We start from the raw sequence: 22573 nt of genomic DNA, 5'->3' as shown, positions 1-22573 counted from the left end.
GTGTAATTTGAGTCTCCTTCCCTTTGAAATTTAAGGAGCACTTCAAATTATGTATGCACTACTTCTTCTTTCATTCATTACAAAATAGTTAAATTTACTTACATTACAATGATTTCTTTGTTTCTGACCAACAATGTCGTTTTGAAAATCTCCTGTAAAAGCCTGATTTGTTACCCTCTTATTCTAGTGTAGTTAACTTAGTATGTGTAGGTAAATATAATTGCTATATAAGTATTCATTTAGAAAATATAATTTATAATAGTATTAGAAAATATAATTTCTTGTAGTATTAGAAATTATGGCCGTATTATAAAATATTACCTCAAAATCATATAATGTATTGAGAACCCTGAGATGCTCAGACCTGTGTTAGGCATCATTTAGAAATAAAATGGGAAAAAAGTGTTTGTTTTAGCGTGATTGGAATAACAGCTGCGATTGGCTTCTACTACCTCATTTTTCATAGTTCAAGTTTAGACAACGACTGGAAACAATGAAACGTTGCTTGTAACATATCCTTGATGCGGTAAAAACGTGTGTAATTTCGGCAGAAATTATAATAAAGGTGAGCCTTAAAGATTTGTGTCTCGGTTAATATGAATCATAGATGTAACTAAAGTTGAAGTGACTGTTAGCATTTTTTGTCTTGACTACGAAAAAACGACCAAAAAGGATGGTATGCAGAAAACTTAAGTAAGATAATAACAAGAGTAGTGAGGAAGTTCTGCAGAAGTTATCTTGTGGTGTTTACTAACGTTCACGTGTTGTATAAAGAGTTAAACACCCGATGATTCAAAACAGGAAGCAGACGAGGCTGTGGATGCAATGATAAAAGAAAGTGACGTGAGGTTTCGTACAGCCAGGGGGATTAGCTCAAATGGTAGAGCGCTCGCTTAGCATGCGAGAGGTAGCGGGATCGATGCCCGCATCCTCCAATGTTTTTTTTTTTTTTTTTTAAATTTTGTTATTGAATATTTGTTCTTTCATTTTCATTCATACATTAACTATAAGCAACCGATGACCTCTTAACAAACTGTGTCAAATGATCAGCGAATTACGCGGAGCAGTCGCACGTGTATAGCACTGTTACTGTTAATTCCACAGAAAACCAGAAGATGGCAGCATAGACTCATAAACGATTGATCTCTCCTCTGTCTATATTCATTTAGTTTAAAATGAGCGTGTATTTAGAGCCACGTGTTCAGGTAGGTTTGTGTATTTTTTTTATTATAAGGAGCGAACACGTCAAATGGAGGACCAACATGGCCAAAGTAGTTTAATTAATTAGATTATATACAAAGAAATACAAATATGCTTTATGTATTTTTATTATCTGTGTGATTTTGTTATTGTTGGTATTAATTTGGTATTGATTGTCTGTTCTGTTAAATGAAATGTGAATAAAGTGCTGATTCTTATTCTGAAAGAAAAATGGAAATAAAGACCTGGATCTAAAAATTTGCCCTAAATATGGTAAAAGAATAGAAATAGAAGGCAGAAAGAATTGAAACCATTAATAAATATGAGCATTTACACACATTACAGGATGGATGCAAACAGGCCAGAAGCTTTATAATACAGAATCCTCTCTCAACTGATAATTTTAGAGTTCCTTGGACACGCATTGCATGCTATGGAACACTATTGTGGCGAGATTTTAAACTCTTTTAAAAGTGTTTTACAATAAAGATTTTAGATTTTAAAATGTTATAGACTGGAAAGGATCATGCACATGCAGGTCAGTATATGCAGTGAAAGAAAATGCTGAAACTTCGAGGGTTTTCTTGAAAGGGTGAGTTAATCCTCCAGGGAAAGAAGTGCTGACAGATGATGATAATAATGTTTATTGTTGTTTCGTAACTACACAAATTACTGCACACTTTAACAAGCTTTTCATATTACAATAAATCAGAACAAATGTGACAGTCTTGCCTTGGAGAAGCAACAATCACAACACTAAAACTAATGGTAATCATTTCAGCAAATATAACCGTCATTGTGAAACAATGATATTTTACACCACCACACCACAGTAATGGATTAGATTATATGGTATGAGAATAATTTTTGCAAAAGGGGATGATATATAGTATATATGCTTGTAATCAAAACTTTATAATATGTCAAATGTCATTGTATTACTGTGTGACAGGTGGAGGTAGGACCCAATAGCAAAAGGGGAACTACTAGGAATTGGGAACTAAGAAATTAAGAGATAACAACTAGATTACAAGGGAAACAGCACACAAGAAAAGACACAGGGAGAGAGAGAACAACGCAAAAACAAGCAGATGAAGACAGACGACTTAAATACACACAGGATAACGAGAGGATGGGAAACAGGAGGAAACACACTGGAACTAATACAGACTAACATGACAGGGGAAGTGGAACTGAGCACACTGAACACAAGGTGAAATATTTTCAAAATAAAACAGGAAGTACGATAACCACAGAGAAACAGACATGGAAACAAGACTGACTGGGGAGACAGAAAGAGAACACCAAACAAAATGAAGACAAGGCCAAGACTAGAAACTACAAATAGTACACAAACCAGAAAAACAACTAAAAGCAAAACCAGGTGTATACACTAAATCTTTGAATATTAAATAAAGGAGAATCCAGAGAGTCCAAATACAAAAACACTGGATTACAGACTCAGTACCGTGTTTATTTGTTTATTTTTAAACTCCCAGCATCTTCTTCACCATGTATCCTGGCATGTTGTACAGGAAAAGAGCCATGATGGCAAGCAGCAGGAGAACAGTGACAATCTTGATAGTCAGCCACCTGTACTGGTCACAAACCAGGCGTTTCACAGCTTTGAGAGGGATGAGGAACCAGAGGAGGGCAACATCTGGACGGCTGGTGGAGTACAGAGTTATAAACACTGCGTTAGACAAATAACATCAAATAACTGACAAACCAATTTTCTTTCCGAACATCTAGAGGTTGTCACCAATTGGCTTGTACTACATTAAAAATATAAATGAGAAAAAACCAACATATTTGAACCTCATACTCACTGATGACAAAACAACACTGCACTCTTTTTTGTTTTCTATTGAGCACTAAACAAAGAAGGCATTCATATAGAGATGACATAACCCTCTGATAAATGGATTGTCCAGATCTCAGTTTATTCACAAATTTAAAATATCATACACAGATGCAAAGCAAAAAACTGAATTCAAACACAATATACTCACTTTTAAACCAGTACAACATATGAAGGTGACTAATGTTCAGTTATTTTAAAAACAAGCACTAAAAATACAGAAAACACTATTTCAACAAACAAGAAAAACTGCAACAACAACAAAAAAAACCCTCTAATATGATTTGTACACATTAATACACAATATTAGACACACTCAAGTAATAAGTATTATCAGTAGTGTTACTGTGATAGCGCCTGTTTAACAATGCGGTGGTTAGTTTATGATATTGTAAAGCTGAAACCATTCACAACAGAATACAAGGTAAAAACCGCAGCTGTTTCTCTTAAGCTCCCAGCATCTTCTTCACCATGTATCCAGGCATGTTGTATATGAAAAGAGCAAAGATGGCCAGCAGGAGAAGAGCAGTGACAATCTTGATGGTAAGCCACCTGTACTGGTCACAAATCAGGTGTTTCGCAGCTTTGAAGGGGATGAGGAACCAGAGGAGGGCAACATCTGGACGGCTGGTGGAGTACAGAGATGTAAAAAGACGTTAAAGAAGCCAAAGCCATTGTGGCCCACATATATGCAAAATAATCGATTACTTGCATGATGGAAATACCCACATGATATAACAAGCAAATGTTACTGGTTACCTGTTTAACACCATAACTGATTCCATAGGAATTAAGAGTTAAGTAGCAGCCAGGTGATGCTAGTCAAAATGCACTTGGCTAATTGATCATCAGCAAATGTGAGCACCTCTATAAAAGCATTATTTTGGTAGTTTGCTGGTCTGGAGCATTCAGGTGTTTGTTAACGAACTCTCTTTTACAGGAACCAGACTCAGGGAGGAGGGGCCATCTGCAATTCACACTCCAATGAATGAATCAGGAGTAACTTGGGCTTCAGTATCACAAGTATATATTGGCATACAGATTCAACCAGGGAATAAACCACCAACCTTCTACTTAGTCAACATCTTGCTCTACCTCCTGAGCCACCAATAGAAACACTAGAAAATAATTCTTCTACCTTTTCAACATATTGTATTTAGCAGCCTTTTTCTTTCCACTTTTACCATAGTAAAATATACTTAAGCAACTGCTAAAGGTATTAGGTGGGGGTTAATGAGCTTCTGCTTTTCTGAAGTGACTGCTGACCTCTCTGTTTTATTTTTTCAGGTGCATTATATGTTTAGTACTTATCCATGGATCCACTCATCCATTTTCCTTTGCTTGTCCAGTTTAAGGTTGTGAGCGTTGCTGAAACCAATTTCAGCTGCCACACTCTGAACAGGCTGCCAATCCATCACAAGGCTTAGTTCTTATATCTCAGAAGAAATGAACTTGTTTCATCTGTTGAGGTGGTGCTTTTGATTATCGTTCTTCCAGTGACTATACTTCTTTTTTCTTTTCCATTGTAAAGCATTTTTATTAAAACTCTACTTTAGGAATAAAACTCTATATTGAAAGAAATCCGTGTGTGTGTGTTTTTCTTTGTCCACAAACACATCATCAGGAGCCGAGTAACCAAATTTGTTACATAAGTGCCCCTGCAGATTTTTATCTACACCAGATATTACTGTATGACGCATCACATTGCCTGTTAACCTAGCAATGAGCTAAACTTACGTGTATTAAGCCTGCAACTCCAATCTATCCTTTTATTTTCATGACAATAACATCTCATTTAAATCCATAAAAATTGCATTTTACATGCTTAGCAACCACCTGGCAACCAACTTTTTTCACTATTATTAAGATATTGATTTATGAACAGCATGAACAGGCCAAACAGTACTGTAGCGTGGGTGTGTGAAAGTTAATTTGGTAGATTTCTTAAAGAACATGGTTTTCTGAATCCTTTTCTTAGTGCATGTTGTTTTCTTGGTATAACTTTGTACATTTTAATGTATTGCTTCATTGCTTTTATTTAGTTTAAAAGTGCTGGCTCAATAGAAAAAGTGCACAGGAAGTTTGGAGGAGAGAGTGAGTCAGAGGTTCTAAGATTAGTCTGCTGGAACCATGTGCAGAACATCTTAAGCTCCCAGCATTTTCTTCACCATGTAACCGGGCATGCTGTAGAGAAAAAGAGTGAGCACAGCCAGCAGCAGGAGAGCAGTGACAATCCTGATGACCAGCCACTTGTACTGTGTGCAGAACAATTGTTTAATGGTCTCATTAGTGAGTGAGGAACCACAGAAGGCTGGTGTCAGGATGGCTAGAAGGACAGAAATGTGCACGTTCAGTATTACAGATTTTAAGGACTTTGGAGCATTTTACTGTTTTTCTACTACAAACTAAATTAATGCTTTGAAAGTTAGTGGACTCCCTGAAACAACAATAAAGCAGAAAGCAGGATGGGGAAAAATAATTCTAGTTAGAAATAAGGATAAGAAACAGCAACTTACCATGTAAAGAAAGAAGATCCTAGGTCTAAGTCCAGCGTTTGACTGAAGCAAATTCCTTCAACTGTCTTTCCTCAGTTCATGAAATTTCTTAATGCTTTTTATGCAAGTTTAATATTGTTTTTTATGTTTTTTTTAATGACTGTGTAACAGGTGGTTTTTTTTGTTGTTGTTGTTTTTACAACAATTGATTTAACAATTCAATTTACCACTATATCTATTATGTTCTCTGTTTTTCTTTTTTTCCGCTTACCTGTTGAATGATGTTTGTTCGGACTGTCAACCTTTAAACCTGCATGTATCTGTGCATGTAAGGTATGTGTACATGGACACAACATTTAGTATGTGACTGCTTCTGTTTATAGGAGGGGTTTATGTAGAAGCCAAAAGAATATACTGGACCATGCCGCTGAAAAAATTAGATCAAAAGAATGGATGATAGGAAAACATCCTTCATACTTGGGTTTCTCCAGTGGTTCTGGTTCATTTCGTCCTTCACCAACTGGACTTTTCTCTGCCTCCTCTCCTGTCAGAAGGTGCAGCTCTGCTTCCACTTTTCCCTGTAAAGACAAAAAACAGTATGAGTGATGTGGATTCACGCTATTACCTAAAGCAAAGATGTCAAACTCATTTAATAACGTGGGTGAGACCAGTATGAACCAGTGCATACAAAGGTTTAACTACACATTTAATCCTGGAGATATGTTACGAAACAGTGTGCTTTACTGCTTGCATTAGCATTACAAAAATGAGTCATTCCCTATTTAGAACCATAATTTCAGGTGGTGCTTTGGTGTGACTGACCGTAAGCTCAAACTCATCATCTTCATTCCTGGCCACAAAGGGCCACCAGCCTTTGATCCTCTTCTGTTTGAAGATGGAGACCATGGGCATCTCTCCTTCATTTGTCACCATTTCAATGGTACACTGCTTGGGAGTCTTGGCGCCACGTGGGAAACGGTTCAAGTCCAGCTCAATTGCACCTATGAAGACATTTTTTCTACAGTAAATGTCGAATAAGTACGAAGGTTAAGCCATCTTAATGTCATTACGCCTAAATTTACAATGTTGCCTGCTGTGTTAGTGGTGTTTCACAAACAATCTCTTATGAGTAGCGATGTTTTTTAGCTTAATGATTTTTGACAATACCCAGGAAATCATCTGCTGAGAAATGGTCGGCATCCCACACTTGCAGGTTAAGACGAGCAGGGATCTTGTACTCAGTCTCATCCCAAGCAAACATGGACTCTTTTTTTGAGATGACGATCTTCTCCTCTGCCATGAGGTAATCAAACGGGTAGATGAAGCGCCAGTTGAAATTCCCCTCCCCAGTGATGGAGTGATAATGAACATCAGTGTCCTGTTTGTCCTCCTGCTGCCCTTTTAACCAACTGTGAGAAAAGGGGGAGGGTTTGTAAATGTTTCCGTATCGGGAATCTGATTTGACTGATTTCTGCTCATAAACAAGTAAACAAAAAACAAAAGATACATTATTACCCTCGCACAAATATATCACTAGATTTCTCGCCAGTGAAGATGTCATCATCCTCCAGAACGACTTCATCTGTGTTCCAAATTATGACCCTCAGTTCAAACCTGTACAAACGCAAAAACACTAATCAATGATCAATAGTGATTGGTAAAAACCTCAAATTAAACTGCATAATTTAGTCAAATACATTAAGATGGTTTTGAACTTTATACTGTGTGTGTTAAAGCTGCAAGATGACTGTTGAAATCATACTTCTTTGGTTTCCTTGGTGAAATGTCAAGTGCAGGACCAGGTGCTGTCATATCTTTAGGGAACATATCCACCCACATCTCAATTCTTCCCTAAAAAAATGTACAGGATGAGATTTTTTTTTCAATATGCAAATAATCTGTAGAAGATAATTCCAACATACAAGCCTTTTTCATCAAAAGTTTTTATATTTAAATAAGTTTACACACTTGCTCAATTCCTGGTTTATCAGGGTGGAGCAGCGGTCTGGTCTCCACGTGTTCTGGGACGAGCTTGCAGCCAGCTCGTGGAATTTCTTCCCAGTGGTTCAGCACAGTAAGGGCAAGGTGTTCATCTGTCTGCTTCTTCAGACCTGACAAACATCATCACAAAAATATATGTATTTTTTAAAGCAAATGCTAGCAAATGAAATTAAGCTTTCCCTTTAAACTGTTTAAGCATTTATCAGACTTGATGCGTGCTCAATCATCAAGGTAAGTAAATGCCAAAAAGTTGATGAACAGAATCAACTTTTTTGGCATTTATCAGACCAGTTTGTCAGTAGTACCAGCATGAAAACAAGCACACAACAAGTATTGGAGAGAGTATGTCCCACTACAGCAATATTGCCTTTCTTTAGTAAGTTACTGAGAAAATGAAGTGGAAGAAACAGAAGGTCATTGAATACCATTTTCATCCTCTATCTCTGTTGGCGCCATGAAGACACGATTCTCCACCTTCACTCTTCCTGCAGGACCATAGTGAGGCCCGTCCAGTTTGCCATCCTTACACAGCTTAGCCAGGATGTGGGTGGGTTTCATCGGGTCACGCCACACATTGTAACCATGGCTACAAAAAAGGGTTAAAAAAAACAACATTTTTAAAACTAGAATCAAATGAAAGTAAATGGTGACATTTTAAAACTGTAAAAAACCTACACACACACACACACACACACACACACACACACACACACACACACACACACACACACACACACACACACACACACACACACACACACACACACACAGATATGTTGGGTTTAATATTAAAGGAAGACTTTAACACAAATCAAATTCATCTAGACCAGGATGTCAAACTCATTTTACATCATGGGCCACAGCCCACTTTTATGTTAATTAACCGTGACTTAACTACTTTGGTAAAGTACAACTGGCCATGTGGATGTCTTTATCAGCAGAAAAAGCTGTAAAACGTATGAAAGTAAAAGTACAAAATGTATGCCTCCTTCACATTTTACAAACCCATCCAGTGGCCCAGATTAGGACCCTTTGCGAGGCCAATTCTGGGCCCCGAGCCTTGGCTTGTGACACCCCTGATCCAGACTGATTTGATGTAAGTTGCCCAGTTCTGGAGATGAATTTAATTGCCTTGTTACCCAGTTGGGCTTCTCGAGAAATCATGATGTCTTTGCTCCAAACTTTATCATAAGCAGTTTTAAGTACAACAGGAACTAGGTTTTTCTTGACATCTATGGAGACAGACTAGCAACAGGTTAACTATTAATGGTGGCTGTGAGCTTTAATGTTAGCTAGCTGAACGCTTTCATTTGATTGAATTTGTAGTAAAGTTTGTGGTGAAGAGCAGTGCATCTATTGAAAATGAACAAATTAAAGTACTGTTTTTTTTTGTTTTTGCTTTCATGTTGGCTAATGCTACTTGAGTCAAACAGATTGTGTGATCCTTACATTGCGTAGGCGCGTGTGATACCACACGTGGCTCTGTGTTTGCTGTAGAAACGGTTCTCGAGGTCAATTTTGGTTTCTCCAATGAGATCATCAGTTCCCACCAAGTCCCAGTCATAAATTGACACAGTTAATGTGGAATCCATTGGGAATGTGGCCTCCACATCAAAAGATCTAATAAGAGACAGATTTTAGTTTTAAGGTTTTAATTAAAATTCAGTATATTCACAAAAAATAAAAACTTGTAAGATCGTATAGATAAGGCCATGCTCTAAAATTACTTACTTGCCAAACAGTGGGTTCAGCTGTTTTGAGATGTAGTTCTCTTTGTCTTTTATCTCTGTTTTTCCCAGTTTTATTGCAATGTAGGGGTCGGCTTTACCGTTTATGTCTGCTGGATGCAGATCAGTTGCCTACGAAAAAAAATGGATAAATTTGAGTATGATAATAATAAGTAAGTCTAGCATTCTCGGCTATGACCGGTAACCAGCCAGTCAGCCTTAAACATTTCCAAATGTGGGTGGGTATTTGAAAGAAACTCTCAAAGGCAAAGTGGCTAAAGCTAACGTATGCAGAGCTCAGAACCATCCACAAGCTAGCACCCTTGGTATGAACCTGACTATGAGCACTCAAAGGAGCTAAAGGACCTCTTCCCAGGATATTGAAATAAATATTCACAGCAGAGCACATAGCTTACCCTGATGACATAGATCCGAACAAGGACGTTAATGGGATCATTGCTAGGAATGTTATTAAACATTCCCATGTTGGAATCAAAGTTCATGTCTCTTGGCATATCATCCGACACTTTGTACATGCACAGCGAACCCTGAATTGACACAGCGATACAAATGAAATGGGCATTCAGAGGAAAATATGAAAGAATTATTTAAAGAGCTTTGACTTTCATCATCAATGAAAAAGAAGAGACAATTTCTTACTTTGAATTTTCCAACAATCCTATCTTCATCTGTCACATTCTGATCATCATCATCACCTGCTTTTCCCCTGTACAGGTTAAAACTGTGCAGCCAGTCCTCAAAGTTACCAAAGTCGCTTTCCAGTTCTTTAGGATACACCTGAACACAGATAAGTGTATATATAAACACATAAATTAGGTTTGGAATGACTTGTTTTCTAAGACCGTGTCTGTATGTCGCAGTCACAACTGTATACCTTCAGCTCATCCAGCTTTGGCTTTTTCTTCTCATAAGGGTCGACTGCCGGTTTCTTCTTATCTTTCTTTCCTTTTCCCTTCTTTGTGCCTTTCACAGGAGAGTCATCAGGTTTGATATCTGAGTACAGGTTAGTGGTGAGGACACAGGGACAGGGAGAAGGAGCAGAGCGCTCGAGACATGAATTCCACATGAAAGTTGCCATTACGGTACAAAGCAAGCATGCCATTGAACTCCTGAAGTATAGAGTTCAGTGAGAATGCTTGGTATTGTGACGCTGTAGGTATTGGCTAATTCTTTATTGTGTGCCATGCTCCATCATCTTTGTGTTTTTAGTCACTGTCTTGTTATTGACAACTTTCATGGCTAGCATATGACAAATATGCATGTACGGGAGAAGAAAACAAGCAATTGTCCTACGAATGGAAATTTGGATTCATGTCAGCATCTACATGGAGGCATTCTTGGGCTATGAAGGCTATGAGGTTCACTACTGCACTGTAGAACAAAACAACAGAGTTAGTGAGCTAATAAAGGATGAATTTTAAACTTAGGCACACGTGTCAAACTATGAACATCACAGATTTTTATTAAAGCACATAAAAACAATATTCAGCAAACACAAAAACATATGGAGATGCAATTAGTGGATTTTAAAACTGATGACAAAAAGAAGAAATTTAAGGTTTCTTTTTTTTCTTTTTTTTTACCTCCACCATCTGCAATGTCCATGTCATCTTTGTCCTCTGAGTCTGAGAGAGCTGCCTCTTGAGCCTTGAGTGACTGAAAGAGTAAAGCTCTATTTCTTAACTGTCTAGACCAAACAAAACCTCCTACTTATCAGCTATAGTATCAAGGTTAAGATCCATTAAGTCTAAAAAAATGTCTTGAAGAAAAATTCAATCTACAGCACTGTGCAAAAGTCTTTAGCTGCCCTTTATTTTGAAAGGAAATTTGAAAATAGTTGCAATGATTTACTGAAACATGAAAACAAATACAGAAATGTTGTATATAAAGAAAGAACTGTTTGTAAAGATTGAATGAGCTTGAAAGTTAATATTTGATACGATCACCTTTGTTCTTCAACACAGCCAAAGCTCTCTTAGGCAAGATTTCTTGTTATTTCTTTAAATCATTTTCAGGAATAGTTCTCCTGGATTTATGAAGGACATTCAAAGCTCTTCTCTGGATGTTGACTGCCTTTTGTTCCATTCTTTGCAAAGATTATCCCACAATGCATCAGTAATGTTGAGGTCCGGGAAGGCCAGTCCATGACTGATAGTGTCTCAGTGTTGTACCTCTCTCCCGATCTCCTTGATCCATACTGACAATGATTTGATCCAAAAGCTTCAAATTAGAATTCATAACCCTATTAGACATATTATTACTGATTTTCAGCTCAGGTCTTGTGTTATTTGGCACACCGCAGCCTTTTCTCCCTGTTTCTCTTCCTTAAGAATGGCTTCTTGACAGCCATCCTTCCACCGAGAGCATTTCTGATGAGGCTTGAATGAGCAGTAGATAGATAGACCTAAGGAGATGCATCTCGCAGATTCTGTGTGATTTCTTGCTGGCCTTTTTTCCTACTTCTTAATGATATGACGATAGTCTTTAGGCCTGCTGCTTTTGATTTTGTCCTCCACTTTTACCAGTTTCTTTAATTTTTTAAAGGACACATTGCACATAATGGCGATATATGCAAAGTTTTTGGCTAATAACTCTTTGGGAAACGCCTTTTTCGTTCAAAACACTTGTTCATCCCTCGTTCCACCCTAGGTCTTTTTATGTTATATAGGTCATTGATACCAAATAAAGAAAAAGCAGTTTCTCGGAAAATGGTCACATAGAAGAACTGGACTCTAAATAAGTGAAAAAGCAGCCAATATCCAAAGAAAAACTCTGAAAGTCCCACAGAAATCCTGGAGCACTATTGCTCAAGAACACTTTAAAAAAAATTTAAAAGACAGGCAGTAAGCAAAACATAAAGAAATGAGACACAACTCAAAACTTTCGTGTAGTACTGCATCATCATACTTTGCAACATTGTTAACATTATATAATCAGTCAAAAGAAGGCTTGTTACCTCTGTCAAAGTTTCAATGGAAGCGAAATATTTGGACCACCAGTCCAGCATGCTCTCGTCAAGTTCCTCCTCCTCCATCTCATCACCCTTCTTCCTCTTCTTTTTCTTCCCTTTGCCATCCTTGTCATCATCCTTTGTATAAAAGTAACACAGATCTTTTGATTAAGGCTTTGAGACATCTTGATTCACCGTGAAATAAAATAATGCAGTTTGATTTATAAATCAAGCAAGTACAGATCTCTACTTACCTCAACTTTGACCACAGCATCAGAGCCCTACAAAGGAACACCAGATTGTGTTTACTTTGTATTTTTTATCTCTATAATTTTCAAATTTTCAAAAGTTACACTTACACAGTCAAGTTTGACAACAGTTTCCACTTTCTTAAAAGAAGGCTCAGAATCCATGCTGACAACAATAATTTCCTCTGAAAGAAAAAAAAAATCATCATCACAAACTGTCAGACAATACTGTGTGGCGCAAACATATATTCTACTTTTCTGTTATTTGATACCTGTAGTGGACCAGTTGTTGGCTTGCTTGTCAGCTCCCCTGTAGATGAACTTCCGCAGAGTGGTGACAGCATGAGAGCCAACCAAAGTGTAGCGGCCAAAAGCTCTACAGTCCACTACTCGGATGTTCAGCGGCGGGTGAAGCAACTCATTTTCAGGCAAGTCCTGACACACAAAATCCAGAGTGAGTTCTTGCAGAGCAGGTGTGGTGGCTGACATGAGTCAACCCAAGCTTCAGTTCTATGTTTGAACGCAAATGCATAACGGAAAAATATATCAATAGTGCCAGTACGGTACCACTTCAAACCACTTGACAAGAGTGCTGAAGTTGGGGTTTTTCCTGTAGTTGGAGATGAGGGCAGACTGAACTCCCTTTCCAGCACATTCAATGTCCACACGAGGCCGGTCCACCTGGGCGAGATTCACCCTCTTCAGGTCCCTCAAGCCCCAGAACAAAACCTAAAGAAAAGAAAGGTTAGCTGACATTACAGATGTTTTACTTTCTTTCAGTGAATGTCCATCAGTTAACAGTCAAAGCTATTCTGAAGTCTTTACTTCAATCCTGTACTTGCTGAGCACTGGTCTGATCCCCAGTGGTACTGGGAGGATTGGGCCACGGTCTATATCTGTAGGACCATCTATGGGAGGTAGGTCAGCTTTTCCATTGGGGCCAATCTAAAGGACGATATAAAGAACTATGAAGCAAATGAAGTGATGGAAGCATAAGCTCACGGGTTGATGTTGTCTGTACTTTGGAAAGCTAACCTGCAGCAGTTCAAAGGCTGCCAGCATTTCTCCAGCAGTGCAGTTTCCACGGTAGATCTGATAGTACTCCAGTTGGGGAGGAAAACGTGGGGGACCGTAGTGCTCATCAGCCATTTTGACCACAGGCTTAGCAAAGGTTCTGCCCATGAAGTCAGCTTTACCCTGAAAGCAAAGGACCAGACGCAGTGAAAAATCTGATTATTTTAAAAAATGCTCTTCTTGGCTTACCCTATTAGTGTTTATATTACAATGAGTGCATTTAAAAAAGCAATTAGAGAGCTGATTGTGAAGTAAGTAGTCCCATTAGCAGGAAGAAACATGGCTCAAGGTGCACATGTTTCACACTAGATAAAAAGGACTGAAGATAAAAGACAAAGTAAACAATGAAAGATCCCTAAAATAACCAGTGAACTGCAAAACAGATATGCATTTATGCACATTCAGAAAATGAGTGAATATCTAATCATTGTTTCTAAAAAAAAAAAGAAAAAAAAGAACAAAAGCAACTTAATCTTTCTTGCAGTTAGTGGTTATAAAAAAGTCAAAAATCCTGTTGGTCACATACAAAAGCACAAGTTTTACTTAAAGGAATGCAACAGGGATAAGTTAATCACGAGGGTCCATCAGGTCCTTATTCCTCTTGCATGCCTTTCAAAGGAATCTACTCTGCACACATGACAGTGCTGCTACAGTACATCAAGCCAATCCACACTCTACTTATCCAAAGGGTCATCCAAAACAATGGTGTTTTTGTCAGGAGATAATATAAAATAGTCAGTCAGCAAACAAATTCCTTCAGATATAATTCATGTCAGGTTGCTATGGAGACAAAGACAAACTCAATGAAATCAACCCACAACCATTTATGCAAAAAAAATGTAATCATAAAAATAAAAATATTGCGGGTATACCGCATGCTACTTTTAGTCTCTCGTGACTAGGTTAGTCATACATTTCAACATATAAAGATGAAGGATCATGGTAAGACTGCTGTCGAGGTTTTGTCCACATTATTATAAACAGAGAGGCCTCTGTATATCAAAATAACCCTTACCACTGTGTCTTGATCATAGAGCTCAATGACAATAATAGGAGGGTCATCTCTCAGTTCACTGGCCTCCCCAAACAACTCCACATTCTCAAAAACCAACAGCTGGTCCCACGTGGGGCAGAGGGTCTCAGCCAGCACCTGCAAGAAGACAAAACGTTTAAAGTGATCGAGGACAGGTTTTCAAGTACATAAAATTTCATGCTAACAGGTGATCTCATTAAAACAACTTTTGATCTTGCCCACCTCAGTGACTTGGCTTTGCGATGAGAAGAAAACTCTTGCAAATGGATCGGACAGACCTGTGCTGTCAGCGGCGAACAGGCTGCGAGCCTGGTACATGTGGACCCTCAGCTGGAAGATTTGTTTCACTACAGAGAAGTAAAGTCTCATAAGTGACTATAGAAGTATATAACAGTATATGTAATTCTTGCCTACGTTAGATTTAGAGATATACTTTTTCTTTTTTTGCCATGCACTCCATATAAAAGACAGGTTGCAGCTTCCAGGTGTAAAAAAAAGAAGCCAAGTAGCAAATCCCTCTAATGACCAGCAGGAGGTGCTGTTATGGTTTGGAAATTATGTGTGATTGTTCGTTACTATTAAGGTTCAGAAAGACAATAAAGGCCACCTTAAAGAAATGAAAACTTTGTGATTGATGAGTTTCTATTGAATGGGTGATTAATGTCAGTCACAGCCACCTCTCACTCATAAAGACCAGTTTTACACCAAGATACAAATCTCTCTAAGGCTTCATGACAAGACCTCACTATCCAGTGGGTGACAGCATAGTGACTATGACAATCTAAACAGAGTCTATTTTGTGAGCATAGCATGTCCACCCACCTGCAGCCAATCAGAAGAAAGCTGGCTTAAAGCGAGGAAGGCCATAAAAAGAGTAAATATAACTATATGGTAAAGGATAATTTTGAACTGAGATTCTCACAAAGCTAATCTAGTAAAGTTGAAGAATAAATTTACACAGCTGTGAATGGGTATAATTTGTCCCTTTAGCCACAGTGTGAATGGTAGATATTTGTTATGAGAAAAGCTGGTGTAAGGTGAGCTGCAAAATGGCCTTACTCATGTAGGTGAGGCTGATGGGTGGTGAGGCTGGCAAGCCGGGTCCTCTGGACAACTTATTTTCCTCAAATCCATTAGGTAAGCCACTCAGGTAGTCTTTGCGCTGCCTGCTCAGACCCAGCCACAGATAAATCTCTATCTTGGATTGCACTGTCCACCCAGCTGGTCCAAAGCCCTTTTTACCAGGAATCTTTACAAGAGGAAAATACAAAACACTTTAGCTGCTGAAGAACACAGAATACAGATAAGGAAAAGTTTCATTATAGACTGGGAGTTTGTATCAGAATAGATTAGGTACTCGCCCTGAGAAAGATTGTTTTGACTTTCCCACAGTCTTTTCCCTTCTCCTCGTATATGCTGGAATAAAGGATGTCCTTAGAGGGGACACGTGCATAAGCAATACGCTTTCCATTGCTTATCATCCATATGAAAACATCTGGAACGCTGTGTTGAGGCTGCAATAAGAATGAGTCCTCATTTAAATATGTTACTGAATAACCACTATAGAACATACAAATGCACCAAAAAAGATTATTTGTAAATAAAGACATAGACATAGATCTCACTTCCTCAGCCAGAAAGCGCAGCTTCGACAGGAAGTTCTGAGCCAGCTTCAGCTTATCTCTCACTGTGCTTTTTTTCACCTGTGACCTCATGGTCTTAGCTTGCTGACCAATGGCCTCCTAAAAGGAGGAAGAGGTTCAGCAGTTAGCACAGTACAAATATAATCAATAGGTGGGAACAATAAAGATTACTCTTTTGAGTTTACGTACCACTTCCGACAAGCACAGCTTCAGTCTCTCCTTGTCAAGTTTGGTTCTGCCCGACTGACTCTGGTCCTTGTTTGCCAATGAAAGAAACTGACTGAAAGAGTTAAGGTTTGGTGAGTGCAAATGTTTACAATCATTAAAAACACTTCATGTGCAGCTTAGGTTTGTAACCACGGACCTGCATCCTTGGCTGAGTTCCTCAAGAACACCTCTAAGCCTGCGCTCGGGATAGGCCTTCTCTGTTTTAATGATCTCTTGCACATCATTCAGCCCATCCTCCTATGAAAGCAACATAACGATAATGATTTAAATTATGTTGGCGTTGACTTAGACAAACTTAGCTTTAAGTTAATGCATGACTTGCCAGTTTATCAGCAATGTTGTCAATGATGTTGGCATTATACAGCCTCCTTCTCTGGTCTTGCCACCAGCTCTTGATGTAAATGCACGGCTTCCTCTCAAAATATGGCAGATGGAAATAATTTCTGTGGATTAAAATTAGAGCGTATCTAACATGTTGTTTTTTAAAATACCTAAATCAATACTTCTAAACTGTTTTTACAATCTTTTAAATCAAAGCAAGAACTAAAAACTTTTGTATTGTATGTGATATTATTGCTCTGACCGGTCTGTGATGACAGGTTTCATGGGTGGGGTTGTTGCCACTGACTGCAGGTCTCCATCGTCGTCCATCTCCTCTTCACTGGAATTGTTGATCAGTTCAGTTTCCTCTTCATCTCCATCACCCTTCTTCCCCTTTGTTTTTGGTTTGACAACTCCATCGTTCTCATTTCCATAATAACCTGGCAACAACCATGATGTTAACAGTTAAACCATAAAAGATGCGGTACTTACTACAATAATAGTATATATATGATTCTATATTTTTTAAAAACTACAGCAACACAGCTATTATTCTAATATAGTAAAGGATAAAACAGTGTAAAGATATTTAATAAAGGTCATTAGACATGCTAATTTCTCAAAAGAAAGTCTGCTAAACACTAAAACTGACAACGAGGTGATGGAAAGTACCTATGGTGACCTCAAAGTGTATGGGCTTATCACCAATCTTTCTATCAACCATTGTGGCCTCCAGGAAGGAACTGAAGAGGAAAAATTCCTCAACCTTTCCAGTGGCGGTCTGTGAAATCAAAAAATGGACAAGTATAATCATCTGTTTAAGAATAAAGACTTATATAAAGGTGGCATCAATGTAAAACAAAAAAAAAGGTTAAAGCACTGTAATTCATTACATATTGACAACAATCAATTTATCCCATATTATGAGGGATACCACTGAGTTTAGCCACATTGATGCAAACAGCTATTAATAATACACCAGGTACTATTAATAATTCACAGTAATTGCAGGCACATAACCCATCAGTAGGAGAAACAGTTGGCTCCATCTGCATGACTGCCCATCCAGTCAGGCATTCACCTCTGAGATGTTGGGTATTCCCTCCATCTGCACGTCCGTGGAGCTGGTAATTTCAGGGGAGGAGGTGTCCAGGAGCTCCATGCCAAGGCTGATGAGCAGACGGGCTCTGAAGGACACGCCCTCTCCAAGTCCATCATTTAACTCCTGGTATTCGTCCATCAGGGTGTAGGTACGAGTGGAGCCATACATGTTCACCCAAGCAGGCCCAAGAGTCGGAAGGAAGCCTGAAAAACAAAGAGAAAAGGGGATTTTAATCTAATAATTTGCAAGAGCAAAACTAACTGACATGTCAAAAGAAAATCTTCTGCAGTTAATTTGTGGAGAAGATATTTCTTCAAACATTTAAAGTTGCATCACCTTTGTCCCCATCGTTAGAAATCTTGCGCAGGTCTAAGAAGTGCGTTCCTATCGCAACATCATTCACTTTATCCGAATCTCGGAGCTGGATCTTTATACGTTTGCAGAGTGGTGGAAACATCTCAGTGAAAACAATTTGCTCGTTCCAGATAGGCTCATAGCAGCTCTTCTGAACTGATGTTTTCCCCTGTAGCAATCACACATTGTAAACTTATGTTATGTCAGTGAGATTTAGATTTTGAGCTGGATGAGAAAAAAAATGCTACATAGGGGAACGAACGCATGGCAGCTTTGTTAGCACTCACCTTCTGCCCAGCAAACTGTACTTGGACATAAGGATCAACCAGGTCCTTATTTTCTCCTATGAAGGCCTTTTTCACATTCGCCATGATGCTGGTGTTCATTCTGGGGAGCCCCTCAGCTCTGTAGATCTTCAAGTAATAACGAGCCCATTGCCTCTCTGCAGGCACCCCCTCAGGTAATAAGAGATTCCTGAAATAGAGAGTTAATATATTTTCTTCACTAGTTTCAAATGTTAAAAAAAAGAATACATCTGTGTTTTATTTACCCATCTATGTCATCTTCTTCAGATTCATTTGCCTTGTGTGGAGTTTTTATAGTGTCCCCTTTAGCCACAACTGCAATATCACATTTAACGTAGCCCTTACAGCCAGCTGTGATGTCATCAGGGTCAGACAAGAGAGCCCATTTGTGGTAAAACTGATGATCTACAAGTCAAGGGAGACATATTTATTAATGCATTTGTATCATTAACGTAGTGATATTTTTAAAAAGCTGATCTCGATTAATTCTTTACCAGGCTGGGAGTAGATTGTGCCTACATCCATTTTAAAACTTCCAACCAGGGTCCCACTACGCAGAAGATTTTTGGAGTGCACTACCTATAGTTTGGTTTAGGGAAGTAAACAACACAGGGTTTAGTGCGCTTGTGAAAAGGAACTGCTATCAGTGACTTTTACGTTTAACTATAAGGAACGGGACGACTCACAGACACTTTCAGGATTTTGTCAAACATAACATCTGGAGGGACGTGGAAGTCGAACACAAAATACTGGAGATTAAAAGAGTTTTAATGACAATGATGCACAGTTGCCCTTTTAATAAACTTTAATAAAGTATTATACATGATGTAATGACAGACTCACTTCGTTGTAATATGGGCAGTTGGTTGATTCCTTCATTGAGGTGTACTTTTTATCTTCTCCGATTTCCACGCAAACCATTGGATCCATGTTCAAGCCCACCAGCTGTCTGGCTTCAATCACTGTCACACTGACCTGGAATTAAATAATCAAATGTTTGTCTGCTATTGTTTAAGAAGCACTACATTAAATATAAAAACACTCAATAACAACTTTCCCTTGCCTGATAGTCTACTGGTCTTCCAGAGCTGGGCTCCATCTTGATGTCTGGCTTTGACCTGCATCGCAATGTGAACGTGGTTAATGTAGAGTGAGACAGACGCAAATAAATGATCTTCATTGTCATTATACAATGTATAATTAAAATAAAAATAATAAATAATTAGAATTAGAATTAATACAAATAGGTAAGTAACTAAAGATAAAAAATAAACACAGCGGCATTGTACACAACTTAGCTAGCGTAAAGTGTTTATAGTCAAGTGTGTAGTGAGGTGGAAACTTCAGTAGTGGAAGCAAATGCTAGGATAAACTGTTCCTCAGTCCACTCGTTCTCATTTTTATTGTTCTGAATGGTTTTGCAGGTTGGCAGCAGTTTGAACAGTTTGAACAGAGATCCAGGGTGTGTATCTCTGTTGCTGTTCATGCACTACAGAACTCTTGCCTCTTATTAGACACGTTGGTGGTGACAGCTGTGACTGAGGCCAGTGAGATGGTGTCAGGGTCCACGCCTCCTCCCATGAACATGCCCTGGCGATCCAGGTCCTCTGTCTCCAAAATTGCTGGCTCATCTGTAGATCAAATAAAAGACACAGAGTGAGGAAAACGTGTTATTTTAGTAGCAGCGTTAATTCCAAGAATGTCATTACAAGAGAAGACCCCAAAATACCTTCAGCCTCTCCCAGCAGAGACAAAAGAGAATACAGCAGGTAGCCTGACTGCTGTGACAGTGGCAGTCCAGTATTTACTTCAGGAAATAAAGCCAAAATACTACCCTTCCCAGATTGATACCAATTCCTTACACCATTAATAGTAGCGACATTATACTAGTTGTTTTCACCAAGAGGACACAGAGAGATGAAACCATAGAACATAATTTGAAACCCATCCTGCTGACCTTTTGATATGATACATCTACCAATTAGAAGCAACAGTGCAGGATTAATTATCTAATATCCAAATAGCTATTAGGCTATTGAAATGTTAACAAGATTGGCATATAAAAGCTGATATTTTGTATTTTATATTCAGGATACTAATACATTTTGAGTGGTTGCTGGGTTTTGAGTTATTTTGACCTAATCATCCATGATGGCCAATACCTCCATTTCTGTCCTCCTTTTGTCCACGGTTCTTACTGCGCTTCATGGTTCACAACAATCATCGAGTGCTCTGTGAAAAAAATAAAACAATAAAAATTTCATAACAATTTTGTACTTTTCTTTTTATCAATATGAGTGAACTAATGGTCTGTGCGTTTTTTGTTTTTTTTGTTTTTTGTATATTTTCTGTGCATGTTCTGTTGCCAGAAACAGCAACCAAACCCATTCTTCAGTAACACACCTGCAAAACCACAGCAGAATAAACCATGGCACTTTACTATTGGCCTGTGCTGCAGATAGAGGCTAAATTATTAGGACTGTTTAAATTAAATGCTAAAACAAACAGCAAACAAAAAGCAAGTGTAAGGACAGAACACAGCACAGAAGGTGTGTAAGAAGAAGGGTGTCACCATACTACCACACCCCGGATTACCCTTTAAAAGGGCCTTTTCAATTATTTAGATTGGCTGACCTTAATACATGAATTGGAGGGGATACATTTCACATGCATTGTGAAAAATAATACACTTAAAATAATTAATTTTGGAAGTGGCACACTGTGGGGCAGGTGCCAGGATAAACGAAAACGTAAGGACATGATTAACAGCTTGGACAATGGAAAATTCAATTTTCCCCTCATTTATCCGAGATTTAAAAAAATATACGGAAAATTGGATTTCTGTGGTGTCAATTAACTAGCATGTGTCACCTTTTTTAGCTGTTTTGAATTTTGCTTTTTTATATTTTCAGTTTTCACTAATATCCAAAAACAAAGCAATATATTACAACACTTTCTGTTGAATGTATAAAACAAGCATCAATGCTTCAAACTGCTCAAACCAATACCAACTTAAGCACTCTTATGAGATGCACACTTAGAAAATTTAGAATAACTAAAAGAATGAATATTTTTGCAGCTCTGAAACATAACTTTTTTTTAACTCAACTGAATCTAATCTACCAAGCCACGAAAGGGTTCCTCATCAAAGAAACAGTCTTTCAAGTATATTGCAAAAACACTGAGGCCTAATTGCCAAAGTTATTTGCACAGTACAGCTGATCTTTCACTTAAATTGGTGTTGCTAAGGACTTCAAATAATCTGATCATACATACCATACAGAAGGAATGATTCCCCTGTGTCCTTCCTCTAAGCAGGCTGTTATTTTTTCCTCTTTTTTTCCCTCTGGAAATGGCAGAAACACTACGTAAACATTTTAGACATTTGCGCAGCACAAAGAATAAGGCTACAAAGTAAAGTTGCGCAGAAAAGAATTTGGTTTGTCTAAGTCTAAAGTTGGGCAGGAGTGATGTGATACACCAATGAATAGTGCATGAGTGTTGAACCCGAGACTGGTAACTATAACTAGGGACCGCTGAGAGACGTCACTGTCTGCCAATCCACACAAGCTCTGTCTGCTACAAAGGATATATGTATTAAGCTTCTTTTTTTAAATATATATATAAATATATCTAAAATATTTCAAATGAACGAGATAGTTCATGATCATTCTATTGTAGTGAATCTTCCTAACATAGCCTGCAAAGCTTCAATACCACTACTGGAAAGTATGTTTTAAGTACAATTTAGAAAGTATGTTGCACTAAATAATAATCAAGTTTGCTACAATGTGAAGATAAAGACAATTCTAAGATTTTCATAGTGTTACCATAAGTTAGGGTTGTATAAAAAAATCTACTGGAAGTGCTTTAAACTGTGTGAACTTTGGGTAATCAGTATATTGCTGTGTAACGAGTGATAGGATTTCATGGAAGTAACCAAAATGTCAGCCCATCCTAGCCGAAAGAATGCTGCCCTTTAATCATTAATAAGGTGCTGCGCCCAATTT

General features: G+C 38.2%; 1 protein-coding gene and 1 non-coding gene across 2 annotated transcripts; one reads left to right on the top strand and one right to left on the bottom strand.

Moving 5' to 3' along the window:
* Window positions 1-862: 862 nt before the first annotated feature.
* On the top strand, window positions 863-935 carry trnaa-agc (transfer RNA alanine (anticodon AGC)). Its single transcript has one exon. It is a non-coding gene; the product is annotated as a tRNA-Ala (tRNA).
* A 2404-nt stretch (window positions 936-3339) lies between these two features.
* On the bottom strand, window positions 3340-21935 carry LOC113012551 (otoferlin-like). The gene is made up of 42 exons (XM_026152828.1): window positions 21840-21935; window positions 20726-20795; window positions 20068-20194; window positions 19627-19681; window positions 19407-19538; window positions 19250-19312; window positions 19058-19142; window positions 18809-18968; window positions 18546-18732; window positions 18241-18427; window positions 17884-18107; window positions 17475-17583; window positions 17065-17242; window positions 16804-16924; window positions 16618-16718; window positions 16443-16533; window positions 16236-16352; window positions 15972-16124; window positions 15670-15859; window positions 14833-14957; window positions 14593-14727; window positions 13539-13700; window positions 13329-13448; window positions 13071-13232; window positions 12776-12938; window positions 12615-12688; window positions 12510-12536; window positions 12262-12393; window positions 10889-10961; window positions 10180-10298; window positions 9945-10082; window positions 9701-9832; window positions 9289-9416; window positions 9007-9177; window positions 7983-8143; window positions 7525-7667; window positions 7319-7407; window positions 7072-7170; window positions 6724-6965; window positions 6379-6557; window positions 6034-6134; window positions 3340-3688 (listed from the first exon to the last, which is right to left on the bottom strand). Exons 2-42 carry the CDS (start codon window positions 20769-20771, stop codon window positions 3508-3510), a joined length of 5382 nt encoding a protein of 1793 aa, XP_026008613.1. The 5' UTR covers window positions 20772-20795; window positions 21840-21935; the 3' UTR covers window positions 3340-3507.
* Between the last annotated feature and the right edge of the window lie 638 nt (window positions 21936-22573).

Source organism: Astatotilapia calliptera, chromosome 19, assembly GCF_900246225.1.
Source record: "Astatotilapia calliptera chromosome 19, fAstCal1.2, whole genome shotgun sequence".
Lineage (NCBI taxonomy): Eukaryota > Metazoa > Chordata > Actinopteri > Cichliformes > Cichlidae > Astatotilapia > Astatotilapia calliptera.
The sequence above is the reverse complement of the archived record's forward strand: the minus strand, read 5'-3'. Positions and strand labels throughout refer to the sequence as shown.

Excerpts from the sequence above, each read along its gene's own strand:
- LOC113012551 (XM_026152828.1), bottom strand. The coding sequence starts at position 20,771 with ATGAAGCGCAGTAAGAACCGTGGACAAAAGGAGGACAGAAATGGAG. Across the intron at positions 19,682-20,067 it reads ACCAACGTGTCTAATAAGAG|GTCAAAGCCAGACATCAAGA; the intron begins GCAAGAGTTCTG and ends ATTGCGATGCAG. Across the intron at positions 3,689-6,033 it reads GAACCACTGGAGAAACCCAA|CCGTCCAGATGTTGCCCTCC; the intron begins GTATGAAGGATG and ends GTACTCCACCAG.